The following is a 19,546-nucleotide window of genomic DNA, read 5'->3' as shown; positions in this document are numbered from 1 at the left end:
AATCTGCCATGCCTTGGAAGCAACACAGCCAGAATATTCTGATACATTTTCCTGCCTCTGTTACGCAAGTGTACAAGCAGGGAAACCAGCCCACAGCATGAAAAGATCAATACTTTATGAACCAGGACAGTAAAACTGCATCAAGTTCCAAATCTACGTAGATTGTTTACTAGTTACGTTCAAAAACTGCTGTATCAAAGACTTGCTAATAAATCTCTCCACTGCACATTTAACTTACTTTTACACCTGTGAATAACGACAGCAGTTTTAAAAATAATTATTTCTTAATAATTCCATCAATAAAGACTGGATTACTTGATTCTAGGTGAACACTAAATCCCTTTGATGAGGGAGAAATGAGCACATTACAGAGGATTTTTTCAAGATAATGCTGTAGCATTATCTTGTAGCATAACCCTAATGTGGTAGCATTATCTTGAAGTTGAAAAATTAAATATAATATCTTTTTAGAAGAGAATAAGACAAGCACTAGAGACAGAATTCACAAACTACAATTTTGAAGAAAAGGTTAGAGTTGGACCTTACCCCAGTATGAGCCGACCCTATAACAAGACACCAAGGAGTTTCGAAAAGTATGTTGTTCTTCCTTTTCAGGGATATTATGCCCAGCTTTGACACGATATCCATTTTGAAATAATTCTCCAAGAGATTTTTTACGCCTTCTAGTACTTTTATAAGTTTCAGTACGAGTGCCCCCAGAAGGGTTGTGGTAGACCAAAATCTTGCTGGAAATCATGATTATTTATCTTCAGCTTCAGGAGCACTGCACATAAGTATTGTGGTCCACTCTTCAGTCACAGCATCCACTAATAGCGAAGATAGTCATACATTTGCCCTTCTTTTCACTAATTCAGTATCAACATGCAGAGACAGCTCAGAGTTCTTTCTTTAACAGAACTTCTCTTTGGAAGCAGATTTATTTAACTGAATGGAGGATAATGCAAAGTTCACCTTTACATGTTGTTATCAAATGATAATTCAGTATAATCTAGTCCATTTCTGTTAGCATGAAACAAACAGCATTAAATCAAATACGAAACTCAGCCTCACAAAACAGACTAAGAGTATTATAGACTGGATGGACAAAACAAATTACAGAAGCAGGCAGGCAGTGCAGATGCTCCTCTGATCTGTGATGTATTAGAGCTTAAAAGCCATCTTCTATCCGGATATTACCACATAAGCTTCTTTCAGATACACCAAAGAACCACACCCATTGATCCAAAACCAACAAATGTGATGCTGTTCACTTGGAATGAACTCCATAAAGAATATAGTTCTTGTACTTCGTGTACATGTTTACTGTGTATTATTTTCTTTGGCAGCTTTACATATCTGTCTTTCAGTTAAAGCTAGTATGCAGAAGACAGAGATCATATAATCAGCCAACTCTTCTGGGACTTATCCCAGATGAAATAAATAAAAAAACCACCTTACACAACCCTTCATCTAATCCCAGTTAATAACAGCTATATTTCTGAAGGAAGAAAAACGAAAACAACAAAAAAACCCACCCAACAAAAAAAAAAAGCCCCCAAAAAACAAACCAAACACCTCCCCCCAAAAAAAACCCCACAAAATATTTAGCCATCAAGCAAGAACACGAAGAATAGAGTGCATTAGTTCTCTCAAACAGATATGCTCTGTAAATAGTCACAAAACTGGATTTTTGTTCAGTGAGTTACCATCTCATTCAATTAGAAAAAGGTCTTAAAAATAAAATGTAAATGTGAACTATTACCTTCCATGATATATCATATGCTTTCTTAGTGAACTTTTCTGCTTTAACATAAAAACTTCATCTTGAAAAGCTTTCTTCATTTTGAGGAGTATGCTTATCATTCTTACTTTTTGTCTCCAGAGAAGCCACAAAGATATATAAAATACATGCCAAAAATACATCAATGCCATCTGGAGTACAATGCAAAGCAGAAACAAAAATAGACCACACCATGTGCTTATATGAAATGTACAGGATCTCAAAGTATTTTGGAAATGTTATTAAAAGGTGATAATGCCAAATATAGAAATGTGGAGAACAGTACACACAAATTTCAAATTTCAATTAATATGCAGTGAATGATTCAGGGGCAAACCACTTCCATGACTCCTTTACATTGTAACCTTTACACTAGGTTCTTACAACCAACCTAATTGTGTTCCCACAGGTCACAATAGTAAAATTCCACCAAGTCTAGTGGGAATAGTTTTGGATTCTTTACGTATGCATGGAGATGTATATCTAATATATCTGTGAGCACTTAGAATCATTCCTCTCAAACTGGAAAGATTAGAACAAGGTAGTACTTCTCTATGTTACTAATCACATTTTGTACAGCTCAAACTGAAAGAATGTTCTACTTATTTTCTACCATTTAAGGCATACCTTTTTCTTTCTTTTTGTATTTTATCTTGAATAGTATTATAAGCTTGTTATTATCCAATTTTAAACCTACCATTAGTGCACTTTGCACTTAATACAGCAAATGTTTGGCTGTAGTAAACCATTTACCTTGCAAGCCTGCAACATCTAAAGAAAAACAGTGCCCATAAGCAAGAGCCGAGCTGTTTGGCTTATATAACCTACATTTAGGGTTTAGTAATTTGACAGTATCCCTTTAACTCTCTCAACTCCCTGACATAGCCAGATTTTTATAAATTTTCTCCTTTTTTTTCTGTCAGTGCACTGCTAAATCTGGTGCATCCATCAAAATCTGAAAACATGAATTAAATGATAAAATGGGAAATAAATCTAAAATAAACCTGTTCCACAAGTTAAGGAATATGAATCTAAATTACAGCAGCAGCAGGATGATGACATATGTTGCTGAGAAGTACTACTCAGCATCACAGAGCCATACAAAAATGTTGCTGTTACTTCCCTGTGTAGAATGTTTCTGCTTTTCAATTGAATGTTTTTTTTTTTACATTTTGTTCTACAATCTGGTTATACAAGACAGCTTATTGCTTTTAGTGAGACTACAATTCTCTACCATCTACACTATCTATTACATGGCCAAATTTTTCATGTTAGATATAAAATTATATACAGAAAATTGTTCTCTGTAGGATAACTAACTTTTTTCTTCAGTTGTCAAGAAAACTTTCTTTTAGATATCACATCATCTAGCTCAGATAAGTATCTTAGTGGAAATCTGAAGTCCAATTAAGCAGATGAAAATGATGCCATTAGAAAAACAGCACTGTTTCGATGGTTTCTGTACTTCTTCCTACCCCTGTGAAAGACGTGGTTGACAGTCTTCTGGTCTGAGGTATAGTTAAAACTCCTAAACTCTGTGTTACCAGAAACTCTGGGGATGTGTGTAGTCTGCTCTGAGGTATTTACTCGAAACTAATCAACATTCATTCTGTTCTAAAGAGCATTATGATGACTTGTTAAAACCTATTGTACCTTCAATAAACCCAAGCTATTTAAAGTATGTTACAAGTGAAGTTTTCCATATTCTCACAAGGAGTGTATCCTTGGAGCATATTCCTCCATGACCCTCCCTGAATTTGCCATACAAAATGGACTGATATAATTATGGATGTATTGCTTTGCTACAGTTAAATGACATGTTCCTTTCAAAGTCCGTCCAAATATGAAACTAGTAATCTCAAATATGCAGGAGAAGAAAGCAAGGCTTTTCAACAGCTGAGCTCCACACTACTTTTGGCTGTGCAGGACCTAGGTGCTTGCCATATCATCTTGCAAGAGGGCAAGATCTTTGGCATAGACAACCAATGTGTTGGGTATAGACAGGTATCAAATTATTGTCCTCTAAAGCACAGGTTAGTCATGGATGACTGATTTGCTCTGCTTTGGTAGGATATAATCTGCTTACATTTCTGCCCAAAAGCACAGTCTAGAAAAAACATGAAATACAAGGAAACCTGCCAAGGAGAAGCCCACTGTAGAGAAAAATAACTTTTTATATGCAGTGACCATTCTCTCCTTGAAAATTACTTCTAAATTTATTTTACAGTATGGCAACACAGAGTATTCCATGTGTTATCTTTCCTCTCTTTCAGGTTGCTATGTCTGAAACTACAGTGTAAAAGCCATTGTTCTATACGAAATTGCCAATAAAATTTTCATTGGCCCTGTTTCAGAATGGGTAAAAATATTATTCATTTAAAAAACCCAAAACCTCCAAACCTGGTGTGTCTGAACATAAAAACTATGCAGATTGGCCAATAACTACTTTTTGGTAAAGCTTTGTAGCATTGGCTATAGGTTATGACAAAATCTAATGTGCATTATTCCAAGGACTTACTACTCATTAATTTCACTAAATTATTTAGAAGGTAAAATTACAACCCAACCTTGAGTTCCTGAAGAAATGTATGGAGTTACGTTACTTATTTTTTTTTATCTCCTAGACTCAAAGTCTTAAGATATTAAGCCAGATATTCAGAAAGCTTGGCATTAGCAATAACAAAAACAGTCACTATATATGTAAACATTAACTTTGCCACTTTATACCAAGCAATAACTATGTCGTAATCCATAAGACAAGCAGAAATATACCCAGTAGTGAATGGATAGCGGATCTTTATATAAAATCAGAGTGTATTATATGTAAACATCATATTGTATAAAGTAAGTATTATCCCATCCAACTGATAGCAGTGCCATTTTCAACAAAATGCTAAAAGTATGAATGGAAGGATAAACAATATTCATACATCCTTCATGGAAAAAAAGACCTAGTGAGAAAAGGGATTTATTCATCTATTTTTTTCTATGTTTTTAACCTTATAGTTGCATAATCCATTCTAGATACAAAAGTCCATATTTAAAAAGGGTGCAAAATATGCCTTTTTAAAATTATTTGAGTTTTGAAGAATAGAGTATTTAGACACTTTACTGCTGATGCTACTAAAACCGAGATGAAATATGTGACCGTTGAAATAAGCGGTTACGCCTCAGCCAGCTAACCTTGCAGAGAGGTGCAACTGAAGGCTGGAAACTTGAGGTTTGTTTTCTAAAGTGCCCATTACAACTCAATAAAAAAAGGTTTTGCTTCCTGAAGAATGATAGGTTAGCAACTTGTATAATTTTCCCTGGCATTCATCAGGAACAAACTGCACTAAAATCAGGCATATGCAATTCTGAGAGGCTGTAACTATGGAACAGGACAAATGATAAGAACAAAGGCAAAGGAAGGACAAAAGTCAGATCTAAAGCCTGACTCATGCTGCAGAATACTGATTTAAAAAAAGACTTGCAATTTTGCCTGTCTTTGCTCCTCTGAGTCACAAGGCACAGGCCATAACTGCCGAAGAAACAATGAGCATACTATGAAATAAGACTTGAAAAGGAGTCAAATATTTCAGTTTGATCAACTAGTGTGATATAATGCATCCTAGCCATTGAATCTTCTTTAGCCCTTAAATTGCACAAAGAAAATACTTAAAGGATATGAGTAGATATATATAGATATATTAATTATGGAAAAAAATGGTTATGAAAATGACACACCAGGAAATGATACTAGTGGGGGAAAAAAAAAATTAAAAAATCTGTTTTCTGACCAGATGGGTGCCAAACTTCATAAAATATGTGTGCCTGTCCAAAAGAAGTGATCATTCTCTAGTCAGTGTAGAGAATGATTCTTTGCACACGGTGTAAATTTATAATGTAACAACAACAAACAGAATATTTCATACCAGCTGTCAGATTAAGAATTAAGGCATGAAATTTCATAGAAATCAAACATCATGGTGTTTTAACCGCTTTTTGGAAATATAGCTGTCATGAGGTTCATATACCACTTATCAGTATCCCTTATTTCACCCTATGCCAGTACTAAAAAATAATCTTCACCTATTCAGTTTTATATCATGTTTAAATACAAAGTCCGAGAAGTGTCAATTCAGCACTAATGCTGAATCAAAAATAGAACCAGTAAAGGGACTAACATTGTAGCATTCAAAACTCCTCTCTTCAAATTCATGTCAGACAGAAAATCTGTCTGTGATCCACCTACTGAGAAGCAAATTCTCATGGAGGTTCAAGTGCACACAAATGCTTGTACTAAATAGGCCAATGCTACCAAATGACTAAGAATGGATAAGGAAAATTTCTAAACACTATCAGAATAGATTAGAACCAGTGCCTAGAAAAGGAGGTGACTGATGTTTTCCTAGATGATGCCATTTCTCTAAATCTATGTAACATTTGTTATTTTCCACTGTATTTCTCATACAATCTGCCCTGCATGCAATTGTAGATCATTTTCTTCAGATGAATTTCAAGAGAAAAAGAGACTCTATCTTGGTTTGTTTTTATTTTCTAGATGTCTCTGTTTCTACAGTGCTGATATCTACACTTTGCCCACAATAGGAAGGAAAGTGAAACGACGCAGAAGAATCCAAACTCAGTGTTACTATAGAGCTTAATAGAAAATAAAAGCTGGAGTCACACTATTTTCTTTACAAATCATCCCATCTCATCTGAACATATACTTGCAATATTTTACATGTAGAGACTCAGACGCTCATTGACTACTACACTATCATGATATATATTGCCTGCAAACTAACTACTATAAAAATGCTTTTGTAATAGTTAGCATTGGCCTTACTGCATATCTAGCCATTACTTAGCACTTCATTAAGTATGCTTTAGTAAGTATCTAAATTTTATATAATTTGATTATATAAAGGTGTATATATAATTTATATCTACAACAGAATTTTTTATACTTAAAAACAACAAATATTTTTATTACATACATAATTAATTCCTTATGTATCTAATTAAAAGGTGTATTTCTAAATAATGTATCTATTACTTACAACAGCCTTTACAGAACAGAACACTGGTAAGAACCCTTATAGGATTTAGAATTTCAATAATCACTATGGTGTTTGGATATTGAATAGGAAAGGGTTGCAAAGGTTGAATTTTGAAAAAAAGACTCCATATGAAGGCTGTGAAAGGCATTCAAATCTTTAGAATTCTACATTTATCCCACTGTGATTATTTCTTCATCTGTCATAAGGCTGAAGAGTTATTACATTCTTGAACTTCACTGACTCACTTGACCTACTCCATAGACAAGCATCCCAGGTCAGAATTAAGTAAAAGTAAGCAAACTGGTAAAACATGAAAATAATATTTACTCTGGCATTAGCACACAGTGTTGATAACATACTTGGCCACTAACATTACAGCTAGCTCATAGCAATAAAAGACTTCTCTGCTAGGCTATGGAGGTATGCATCCATATCCCCTATGTGAAGCACAAGTGAAATACTCTACATCTTCAAGCACACAACACTTTGAATAACCAAGGGGCTGTGGTGTGGATGAATGAGATTGGCATTAATGGCTGGATGCACAGTGGTTCAAAAGGAATCAGTGTATCTCTGTAGGGCATATACACACATGAGCACGCCTGAACACAAAAACTCCTCCAGTTCCAAAGGAAAATGTTCCACACAGTAAGGAGTTGGTAAAAGAAAGACATAACCAGCAATTAGGAAAACAATAAACCTAATAGCTAATTTATATGGAGCTGCAGATTAACTAGGTGATAAAGGAGATATATCTACTAGAAAGTTTTGAGTACCTTGGAAATCTCATAATGCAGTAGATAGACTAAACCATTTTGCCATCAGTCATGTTTGCTTATGAAAGACTACAACAATTTCCTTTTGATTATGCAGATCATCATCTCCAAATACCCTGATTTGAATGCATACCTCTTGAAATTGAACTTGACCCTTAATATACTACAGGGCCAATTCTTTTCAGCTAAGCATCCACAGTAGTGATACTGTACTATTATTTTTAATAAAAATAGCACTTCTTGCAGGATAATGCTGAACAAAATGCTGTGGACTAGATATGCCCCTGTACAGCATGCTTCCATCTGCCTCACTTCATAGAAGCTGATTTAAAAAGAAGGCAAAGTAATTTCCCTAAAACTGAAATAAGAAAATAGCTTTAATACGAAAAAAAATAATAAAAAATAAAAAGGTTTATAGACTAGAATCTTTGATTATGTAGAAAACCACAAACCACATTTTTCTAATGCTAAATGCTACTTTTAAATTAAAAGATCTATTATTCTGTTTTTGATCTTTATCTGCCATCTGCCATATTTTTACTAGCCACAAACAAAAGACCTGATAAAGTCAAATAGGCTGCTTTTCCAATATTTCAGCACAAGATAAGCTTAGATAGTTGGAACCTAAATAACAAGAAAACTCAAATTCTTAGGTTTCATATACCTAACAAATCAGAGAAGTAAGATCAGAGAAGTAGATAGATTTAAACCAAAATGTTTTGTAACTAGCATAAGCATATATAAAATCTGTATCTCTTTTATAAAAAAATAAAAATTATAAACTAAACACCTGAGTGAAAAAAAGTGCATTCCAAAGTTTAGTAGCAATTTATTTAACACTGCTCCATATTAAAAAGTTCTCTGAGCAGAAGAAACTGGGGAAAGCCACAGAAAGATCCAAAAGCCTGCACTTACAAAAACAAGCAAACAGTGACCTCTGAGCATCATTAGCTTCATTGGCAAAGACTTCCTGGCAATCCGTCAGGTACACCACTGCAGTGCAAGTAGTTATGTAGGAGTCAGTAACTTCAGAGATGCTTCCGTGGTACAGAGAAATGTCCTTCCATTTGTGGACTAGATTTTCTCTGCTGTGGTTCTATTTTTACTTTATTATTTGGAATTTGAGAGAGTATGAAATTAAATACTGCTGAAGGTGATAACAAGGTTAATGAATGCTAAATGTCTGTCATAAGAAGTGAATCAAGAATAAGCCCTGCATAATGTAAGCATGGACACTATAAAAACAGAAGTATTAGAGAACCTTAGGCATTCAAAAATTAATGTGAAACAAGTAGCAAAAAGTGGAAAACTATGAAAGATACTGTTTTCTTGACTTAAGTCAATATTGTATGAAACTCTGCCAAATGGTATAAATATTCTGTGGTCCAAAGCCTCAAAAAAGGCCTTATATACTTTAGCTGCAAGAACATTTACCTCTAAATCCCAAATTTTCCTTCTCTACATGTCACCTGATTATGTATGGCAAATTACTGCAATACAAAAATTTAACTGGATCAAGCAACAGATTGAGGAGGCACGTAGCACTGTTATAAAGCTGTTACCCATCCACTGCAAAAAGGTCAGAATTTTGCTCATATTCATACCAGAAGCATAGAAGCACAAGCAGTAATCTTGCCTAATCCCAACGGGGTTTGTGTCTGTCAGGTGATGGTCAAGCAGTGCATCTGAGCGTTAATGAAGTCTTCCCTTTTGAGTTTGGCATTATAAGAGTGAAAATCTTACTGAAATAATCTCTTGACTTATATATAAAGTTGTGTGAAGGAATTGACAAAAAATTATTGAAAGGATATGAATGATCTTGTTTCCATAAACTTCCAGTGTCAGTTCAGTACTTAAGTTCACCCACAGCTCTCTGATATTTCTTAAAAACAGCCATTATATGAACTTTCTAAAGTCTCATATGGAACTCCAAATCTTCCTAGTGAAATCCTAACTATCTTTGCATTAGTTTGTATCAGTTCCAGTCTCAACATGATATATTTGACTAATTCAGTTTTACAGAAAGGTCAGGAGGAACATGGCTAGGCTGGATGTTTTTCTAATTACTTAAACTGCATATTGCATCTTTTCTTAATTCCACATAAACCAAGCCTCATGCACCACAGAACAAATGAGACAACTGGTACTGAATTAATGAGAGCTAAGTGGACATCTGAGTACAATTAGGCCAGATGATAAGAGATGCTTTAAGCTGTGTTGCAGAAGTTAGATCTTTAGAAATACAAAATGAACTAATGTTCAAAAACAGTCACCAGAAATCATATAATTTATATTAAAATTACCAGTATGTAAGCTCTTATGTTTAAGTATAAGGACTTCTGATCTGGGGCTTCTGCAGATATTAATTATATTGCTTACAAAGTATAAAATAGTGTAAACAGCGAACATTGAAAAGGCAAAGTTGGGAAGATCACAATGCAACAACATTATTCAAACTCAATGTACTTAAAAAAACAGTTACCAAGAAATCAGAGAAAGAAGATATCAGGAGGAAAAGTTACTGGATAATGTGTAATGAATAGACTGAATGCCTACAAAGTACAAGTTAACACACCATCTTGAAGCCAAGACACAAAATTTTATACTCAACTGGTCTTTCAGCTGACTTTTAAAGATAAGGAACAATTAGTTAAATAAAAAAATTAATCTCATCTCTCATATTACCATTCAGGAAAGTATACAGGTTAATTATGTGCTGTAGGTAGCTCAGGAAAACTTGGAAAGCATCTGACTAATGCTAATGCAATGACCTTTTTGGATGCTACAAGTAGCATTTTTAAATGCCCCTTATGCAAAGGAATACAAATGCCAGAAGACGGCATAAGTGAATTATGGGTTCCTTCAGCAGTTTGAGAGAAAGGGTTTTTTTCTTTTGGAACATTATTCCACATTCTATTGAAGATGAAACTGTAGAGTTTGGGTAGCCTTCATTTGAGCATCCCTGGCAGTGTTCAAGGCCAGGCTGGATTAGAGCTTTGAGCAACCTGGTCTAGTGGAAGGTGTCCCTGCCCATGGCATGGGGATTGGAACCAGATGATCTTTAAGGTTCCTTCCAACCCAAACTATTCTATGATTCTACAATGCTATGTCTTCCCTGGGATTCTTGTCAGGGATATGTTCTTGATCTTAAGTTATTTAATACTTCTATTAGTAGTCTGGAAGAAAAGTAAAATCCACATTAATAAAGCTAACCAGTGATACTAGAAGATGTAATGCTTGATAATGAGGAGAACAAGCTACTGACAAGCAGGGCATGGGATCATGTGTAAAGCAGGATGGCAACAAATGCATTTATTTATAGGTAACTATAAACATAAGACCTTTTTTTTTTCCCCCCACTAAAGATGTATACCTGCTCAACCAAGTTTTCTTGTCTGAAGAAGGTAAGAGGAGAAAAGATGCAAGAGGTCAAAGTTATCCAGCCAGATAAACTAGGAAGCACTTGTATTTAAAGCAATGTAACTGGTAGCAGCTATGATATTAACTTGCAAAAGCTCCTCAACATTCAAAGAGTATCACTATTGGGCTAAACCTGCCGCTCATTCACACAGGAGAAATCAAGGTACATCCCTACCTATGGCCCCTCCCATAGAAGGGAGTAGAATAGAAAACAGAATAAATTTAGGGTCAGTTTTCTATGCAGAGTTCAGTATCACAGACAGTGATGGACTTGGAACAGAAGATGATTTACATTTTCCACTTTACTTTGAATTCAGAGTTGTAGGGAAGCAAGTACACAGTTTCTACGAATGTCAGCTACATGTCAGGAACTACTAGTCCTTTGGCTAACTCCTTTGACTTATTAGTGGAGAAGAGACAAGCAGCATATTACCACAGTTGCATGCAAGAATATTCCCAAGAATTCATCACAGATGTTATGACAAATACATATTTGTCACAAGGTTACCTTTTGCTATTAATATTGCAACAACCCAAAAGCCTGCTGTGAAGTACTACTTTAACTGGTACCCAGTCAAAACGTAAGTGCTCTGTTGTCGTGGTTTAAGCCCAGCCGGCAACTTGGAACCACGCAGCCGCTCGCTCACTCCCCCCCTTTTCCTTCCTCCCCCCGCTCCCGGAGGGATGGGGAGGAGAATCGAAGGAATGTAACTCCCACGAGTTGAGATAACAGCTCCCCAGTAACTAAGGTATAATACAAACCACTACTGCTACCAATAATAATGATAAGAGGAATAACAAGGGAAAAGGACACAACCGCTCACCACCCGCCGACCGATACCCAGCCCGACCCGAGCAGCGATCTGGGCCTTCCGGGTAACTCCCCCCAGTTTATATACTGGGCATGACGTGCTGTGGTATGGAATACCCCTTTGGCCAGTTTGGGTCAGGTGTCCTGTCTCTGCTTCCTCCTGGCTTCCCCTCCTCTCTGGCAAAGCATGAGACTGAGAAAGTCCTTGGTCAGAGTAAACATTACTTAGCAACAACTAAAAACATCGGTGTTATCAGCATTGTTCCCAGACTGAAAGTCAAAAACACAGCACTGCACCAGCTACTAAGAAGGAGAAAAAATGACTGCTGTAGCTGAACCCAGGGCATCTGTGAAAACTGAACTGATAAGGGTATCAAGAACAAAGCAAAAACTTCTTGTCTTCAATATAATAAAAATGTGATACTGCCCACTCAATAGCATATTACTGACAAATCACCAATCAGATTGAGTATTCAGAACTATTTTCATTAAATTCATTCTGATACCTATTTGAAGGTATTTGAAATGAACAAACAAATGTTAATGCACACGAAAGTACTGCATATACACATATACATAAAATACAACTCTCCTATGAAATCATACAGAATTTAGCATCATTATATATAAAATAACTTATAGTGTAAGTAAAATGACACAAAATGTATTAAAGACATATAAAATACACTTTGTAAGAAATATTGTAGAATTTGGATGTGTATTCAAATTTTTTGCCAATAGATGGCAGAAATGCACAACATTTCACCAACACAATAATTGCAAATGATTGCAAATTTAAGGTGCTAAGAAAGCGACAGTTTTGAGACCTGTGGGTGCATCAAAAGACAGTAAATGATTATAAAGTTCTGGAGTTCATAATTCCTCTCTTACATTGATATCCTTACAATTTAATTATCAGAATATTTCTCTGTGTTAGTATAATTAAGGTATCCCATTAAACTATATGTTTTCCAAAAGGAATGGTGTTTTGCAGATTCAAATATGGTTTCAAGCTGAGCTGTTCTGTATGGTTTTTGTGTCAAAAAAGTCTACAGGGTATTGAAACAAATGTTTTCACATCACATTTTTAACTAAAGCCTCATCTTGAAGCACACTTGCTGAATGGCCAGGAGGCAATCACACCATCAGCTTAACTATCTTAATAAGACACAACTGGTTTTTCTCCAAAGCTATCTATCTCTACACAGGGGCAAAGCAATTTCGTTCTCCAGCTTGCAAAAACAGCTGAATGACTACCAGAGATGTCGGAAATAGTCTTCTCAGACCAGGAATTGATACTGAGACCACAAGCCTCATCTAAAATTAACTGAGATGTGTGTAATGGGACCTGGACAGAATTTGAGGAAGGACTGGAAAAAAGTATCTCCTCTTTTCCATAAGCATGCTAATCACCACACAAAGAGATTTGTTCTCTATGCTGTGCATGTGTCTCCGTTTGCATCTGTTGTCTGTGTTCTTTCCCCACTGTAAATCTTGAACTATTTTTGGGGGGGGGGGGAATGTCAGGGAAGGATGATGAAAACATCTTCCTGATAATAGAATGTATTAGGAATCAAACAGTTTCTATCACTTGATATTTTGTACAGTAGAATTCATGAATCACATGGTCAGGAAAAGGAAATGGATCTTTTTAATCTTTCATTTCTGTGATTCAGTAATATGAGACACCATCAAATCCATATATTAGGCTTTATTCAATCACTGTAGTTCCAAGACTAATTGTTCCACATTTGCATGTCCTTGTAAATGTGAAGCCAAGATCATATTTTACATGTTTAATCTTCCTCTAACAATACCATCTTGCCAAGGCAATTTATTCCAATACAGTCTGCTCATAAAATCAGTATTTCCTTTTTCATAAGCATACAAGTACATGATAAAAGGCATTTCAGTCATTTGAATTACTTTAGCTATCACAGAAGATAGCATAACAGTTTTAAATGGTGTGTAGAATGTTTGTAAATCATTACTGAATACAGCTGGAAGATGTTCATTTCTTGCATGGCTCTCCAACTTGGCAGACTGCAAGCTATCCAAAGAAACAAAGATCTGAAGCTGAAATTTAGCTATGATTCTCAGATCATGATGACTTTGTGTTAAAAAAAAATGTGTTTTACCATAGCATTACTTCTCCCATTGCAAATTTTTCATTTTCATCCAACAACCTTTTTAGCCTACCTTCACTTACACTATAATGACAGTATCCAGACTCAGCAATGCACTGAAGTAATCTGGTTGAAATTAACTGTCAAAATTACCTGTAAAATCTCAAGAGCCAGAAACTCCATCCTTCCTGTTATCATTCTTCCCTTGGGAAGATTATCTCCATTCCACAAAAGCCTGCACTTGAAGGAGAATAATGAAAATCTTCCTTCTATCACTATCAGAAATACCGTTGTATAGTGTTGTGCAAGAAATATTTATGATTTTTATAAAGCATAGTTTTAGTTTATGCGTAAGCAGCTACACAAATGTTACTGTTTGCAAAACAGTGTTGGAAAAACGTCAAAGGGATTTAAATGAAAATGAACATCAAAAAACACACTGACGTTTGTAACTGTACAATTTTAAGTCAGAGAGTAAGAAATTTTTATACTCTCGAAGCAATGTATATCACTGAATTACAGATTCGTTAAAATTTTCTTCCCTTTCTCTACTGCCCCCCAATCTTTCAGTAACATGTAGATCATTCTATATGCCAGCTGTATTCTACTCATGTACTTCCTTTTCTCATGCTATCCTATGCTAGCAAAAATGATATCCTAGAAATCTTTTCTGAAGGATTTATCAAATCCCAAAATCTGATATTTTACAGGTTTAAAGTGCTGTTGCTTCTTTACCTGTACATTAGACAGGGAACACCTGAACATTCCTAGAAACCTTTCAATGGAAAAGCATAATTTGACCCATTTTGCATATTGAATTTTGATTGTATACTGAAATCTAGGTGGAAGATTAGATTTATGAATACTGATGGAAAATTTTATACATATACAGCATTTTAAGATACAAAAATACATTTTATGAACACAAAAGAGTAGCAGGGAAAGTGGAAGGCTTTGCATACTTAGAGTCACATAATAGCTGAATGGTGGCATTTTTGAACTGGCACAAGAAAAGGAAAAAACCCACTGACTTTCCACTGTAGTACATTAAAAGATGATACGTTCAGACCACATGCCCTCTGCTATACTTCACATCTTTCTATGAGCATTTAGTGCTCTAAAGGCAAAGGTTATTTTTGAGTTAGGGTAGTTTGGGTTTTTAAAAATACTGTTTAAACTGTGTCTTTGTACTTTATTGTCAGTTAGCTAAACCAGGACAGTTCTTACAAACTCATGAATTCAGGGAGCCACATTCAGGTGACATTCGTTCTGTCCAGTATTTAGATGAACTTATTACAGCTGAACTAACATGAATCAATAGTGAAATAAACTGGAAAGACCTTGATGTGCAATACATTCCAGACTATGTATTGTATCTGGCCTCCCAAGTCGTCTTGAAATTTAAGGCATATAAAGGAATCCTCCTTAAACAGTAATAAATTATTGAGATACACTGAATTCCAAACCTGTTAAATGATTTTTGTATTGCCTAATGTTAAGCACTCTCTATTTATCTGGCTTGCTAAAAGGCTAAGCTCCTTGTGAATCCTATTTTCACAGCAACACTTGGTGCAGAAACCAGAAATTACATGTTCTGAATGATCCTCTGCACAAGGATATGTCATTAATTAAAAAAAATTTTTTTTATAAAAAAGGAAAAGTAAAAGTAGACATCAAGCCTGAAGCTGTAAATAATATGGCCTAAATACCCTCCTTTCTTCTCCACTTGCCCAGTTCTGCCACTGTATTACCTACAATATGTTCAAAATGTATGACCCCCACAGGCAGAGTAATTCTTGCCATCTCTTTAAATGGTGTAAAGGAATAGATGATCTTCATTAATTGTGTATTTGCTTTCATTAAGTGTATTTGCTTAAAAATTCTTTCATACAGCATACGAAAATAATATCGTGCTGATCTAAATAACAGCTATGTCAGAGACCCCAGTAATTCACATTTTTTAATTATAATTTCACTAAGGATGATTTTCCCTAAGGTGAAAATCCCTTTGGAATAAATGCAGTGGAAGCAGGTGCAGAGCTCAAACATTGTGAATAAGCTGACTACATTAAAAAAAAAAAAATTCTGTACCTCAGTCAGTGATAGATAGATGTCTCAGGATGATTCAGTTAGAAAACAGATAAAGTGAGACTATAAACAAGAAATCAAGAAAAAGCGACATTGGTGTAATTAAGAGAGATGGAAATCCTTTTGACCCTATGAATAAACGTAAGTACAATGCTTAACTCCGCCTGCAATATGACATAAGTCTTGTAAAACTATTCAGCAGAAACTGCTAAACGGGCAAACTCATTATTCCTGTTGGCACTGTTAGATTGCTGTGTCACCATGAGTCAGTCAATTATGCAGTCACTTTCACAAAGGGTATTAATCTCAAATAATTATCTCTTTGTCTCATTTCCCAAATTTTGAAGTTCTGTTGTCTTCTCATCTCATATTCCTTTTCTATGGATCCTGCGATTCTAGTACTTGCTCTTAGATATCCTTCATCTCCAATGATTTCAATCTCAAAGTTCTGGGAAACTCTGATATGCATTCAAGTGTGAAAATACGTCCCTTTAATTCACGTAATACAACGAATGCAGGATTGAGTTACAGCTAGTAAAATCAACAATTTTCTTTTAAACATAAGCTTATTATTTATTTACATATCTTCTTTTTTATTTGATTTTCTATCATAATATGGAACCGTATAACATTTTCTACTTCAGAAAGCATTACTTAGTTTTACATACACAACAGAAGTATGTGATGAAGATGGTAAACATACAAAGATGTGTAGGGATCTTTTTTGGCTGTTTTACTGCTTTCTTCTTTGGCATATTAATAATCACTGATGCATCCAGTATAAACTCAAACATGCTTATACATTTGTTACCTCTTTTTGTACAACAGCAACTCATTAATAATTTTAGCATCTTTGCACGTATGTACCAAGTTGAAAATATTGTAATACTATAAAAGATCTTCTGTTTTATTTTATTTTCCATATCAAACATTTAGCATGACCACTCTCTTCAGTTTTCCGGAACAATGAGTGCCTGTATTTCTGAAGAAACGGATTGTGAAATTGTGAGCTTTCATATGTTGCCTAATTTTAGGAAGTTTTCCCTTCATTTTATGTAACTGGAGAGAATATACAACTTGTACAAGAAACTTCCTACGCCACATTATGGGTGTTGTTTAATTGATTTATTTTGTCCTCTCTACTTAATTTTTTATTCCCTTTTATATGTGGCATATTATTTTCTAATGCATTCCTTGCAGTCATACACAAATGTTAAGCTCAGTAAGTGCTTAATACAGTAAGTAGCAAATCTTCCAAACCTGTTTTTTCAGTTGATTTAAAATTTAGCTATATTGGCTGAAAATGTGAAGAACATTTGTTGATTTCACTGTTGACAATGATTCATGGAAATACAGTTTAGTGAATAAATAAATGATCTGGATCACCTGTTCAGGTTGTAAGATGAGACAACTGCATCAAATGCCCCATTGCACAGTATTTCCAAGCTGGAGTTCACCACCACTTAGTGTAGGAGATTATATTAATGATTAAGAAGAAAACTGACTTAAGCGCTTTTTCTGACATAATCCAGTGGTCTGCTGAAATGGCAAATTCATTGCAAAAACAATTTGGTAACATTCTTCTCCTTACACAATGCCACAAGATGAAGAAATTCTCCATCAAAATGTGCAAAGTTTAAGTATTTTTGTAACATCTATTAAAAGGAAAAGCTATTTTACTTACCAAGCCAACTTCTGTTTAAATATACTGACACAAACACTGGAGGGACTGTGAAGAAATCTACTACTGAGTTAACTTCTAGCCAAAACCATAGCTTGTCATTGGCTGCTATGAACTGGAAAAAAAAAAAAAAAAAAAAAGGAGGGGGGGGATGAAAGAATCAGATTATGCTTATGGTAGTTGCAAACACAGGCAATATTTTCTATTCTAAAATATCAAATACCAAAGTTAGTGGAGCAGTAACTGATGTTTTAGCTCAGTCCAGACAAAATGACATGTCTTACTGGAAAGAAGTCCGTACTGTGCATTGATTGATAACCACATAGTTTACAAGCAGTCCCGTTATCATCCTATCAAGAGGTAATCACCAGGATAACTCCTATATGGCATAATTCAGGACTGCAGCAGGACTTTAGTTGTTTGAATTTTGCCATGGATAAGGTCATTTCTCTCTCCTGACTACGAAATCAGCCTAGGAAAACTGGGAAACTTAGATACCAAGGATTACCATAGTTTGAACTTATCTATTCATGTATGTGCTTAAACGAGGTCAAACTACTATTCACATGCAAGTAATAAGTAAAACGTATGCTTTCTATAATTATCAAATATAATATACAAATAAATATAAAAATCTAGTGCATCATGAAGACATTTAATGGAGCTGTTTTACTCATGTAAGTCTTAAACACTGGACTATTCCAAAACTAAAACATATTTCAAACCAGTGCTTTTATTTTTTGAACTACAGACAATATCCACTGTCTTTCTTCCAAAGCAAATATTGATATTCTCTATTTCATCCACTTAATCTCCTACCCTTAAAATTACTTTAAACCTTTAACAGAAAATATTTATATCAATTTTGCTGGAATCCCAGCTAAAGATGTCAAAAGTGTTGAAATCATACTTAAAAAGAAGACAGACAACATGAGCAGCATCTTCCTCAGAGAAGACTCAAAGCTAAAACTAAATTGACATTTTGTTAGTCTGTATTACTCAGTACCAACTCATTAGCATGAAAACTGAAGAAAAACACCCAGAAGCTTTCGTTTCGCTTCTACTGAATTTAGTACTCAGAATATTTGGAACTAAGAGCTTTTTAAGATGTCAGATCAATGCTTTCATAACCTGCAATGTTTGTGCTAATCAGCATTTTATCTTTCTATAGGGCACAACCTTTAGGCTTTCAAAAAGGTTGAAGTGTGTTATTCAATAACTAAAATAAAATCTGCTGACTGTAAAGGCCACTCATACTTTTCTGTGGAAGTATTTGAACAGTTAGGCATCTAGGTAATTAGCAACTAATAAAAGCCCATTTCATTACAAAATAAATCCTACCATGCCTGAAGAAGCACTTCTAGAAGCACTAGCATAATTCTGTCACTTCCAAATAAAGATTACTTCCATATTTGCCATATCTCTGCCAGACTCTATTGCTTGATTATGTGCTAAATCCTGTAATTTGGACTTAGTTTTCATCAGCAGTTTGCAGATTTGACTTCTGAGTTCTCATATAGTTGGATACTAGCCAATAAAGATTTTAAAATGGATATATGTGCGTTTGAACACAAACATCTTCTAGAACTGAAGATAAGGCAATATTTATATGATTTTGAGTTGCAACATCATTTCAGAGAGAACATGTGGAGAAGGATGAGATTTCGAAATATTTATCAGAAAAAAGAAAAAAAAAAAAAAGTAAAATATAAAATAGCTAAAAGTGGGGATGCTTATCATATAACTAGGAAATTCATTATTGATCCAGTTATGCCATCCACACAACCAAATACCAACTTTTCCTTATGAAACCCTGTTT

At 34.8% G+C, this 19,546-nt stretch overlaps 1 protein-coding gene across 1 annotated transcript in view; it reads right to left on the bottom strand.

Moving 5' to 3' along the window:
* Positions 1-19,546, bottom strand: part of LOC104402080 (calcium-activated potassium channel subunit alpha-1) — a gene marked incomplete at both ends in the record, with an annotated part of 173,161 nt that overhangs the window by 83,943 nt on the left and 69,672 nt on the right. Inside the window, one exon of the mRNA XM_010009861.1 lies at positions 17,731-17,842. Coding sequence (XP_010008163.1) covers positions 17,731-17,842 — 112 coding nt within the window. The remainder of the gene's footprint in view (positions 1-17,730; positions 17,843-19,546) is intronic.

Source organism: Nestor notabilis, unplaced genomic scaffold (assembly GCF_000696875.1).
Source record: "Nestor notabilis isolate BGI_N333 unplaced genomic scaffold, ASM69687v1 scaffold292, whole genome shotgun sequence".
Lineage (NCBI taxonomy): Eukaryota > Metazoa > Chordata > Aves > Psittaciformes > Psittacidae > Nestor > Nestor notabilis.
The sequence above is the reverse complement of the archived record's forward strand: the minus strand, read 5'-3'. Positions and strand labels throughout refer to the sequence as shown.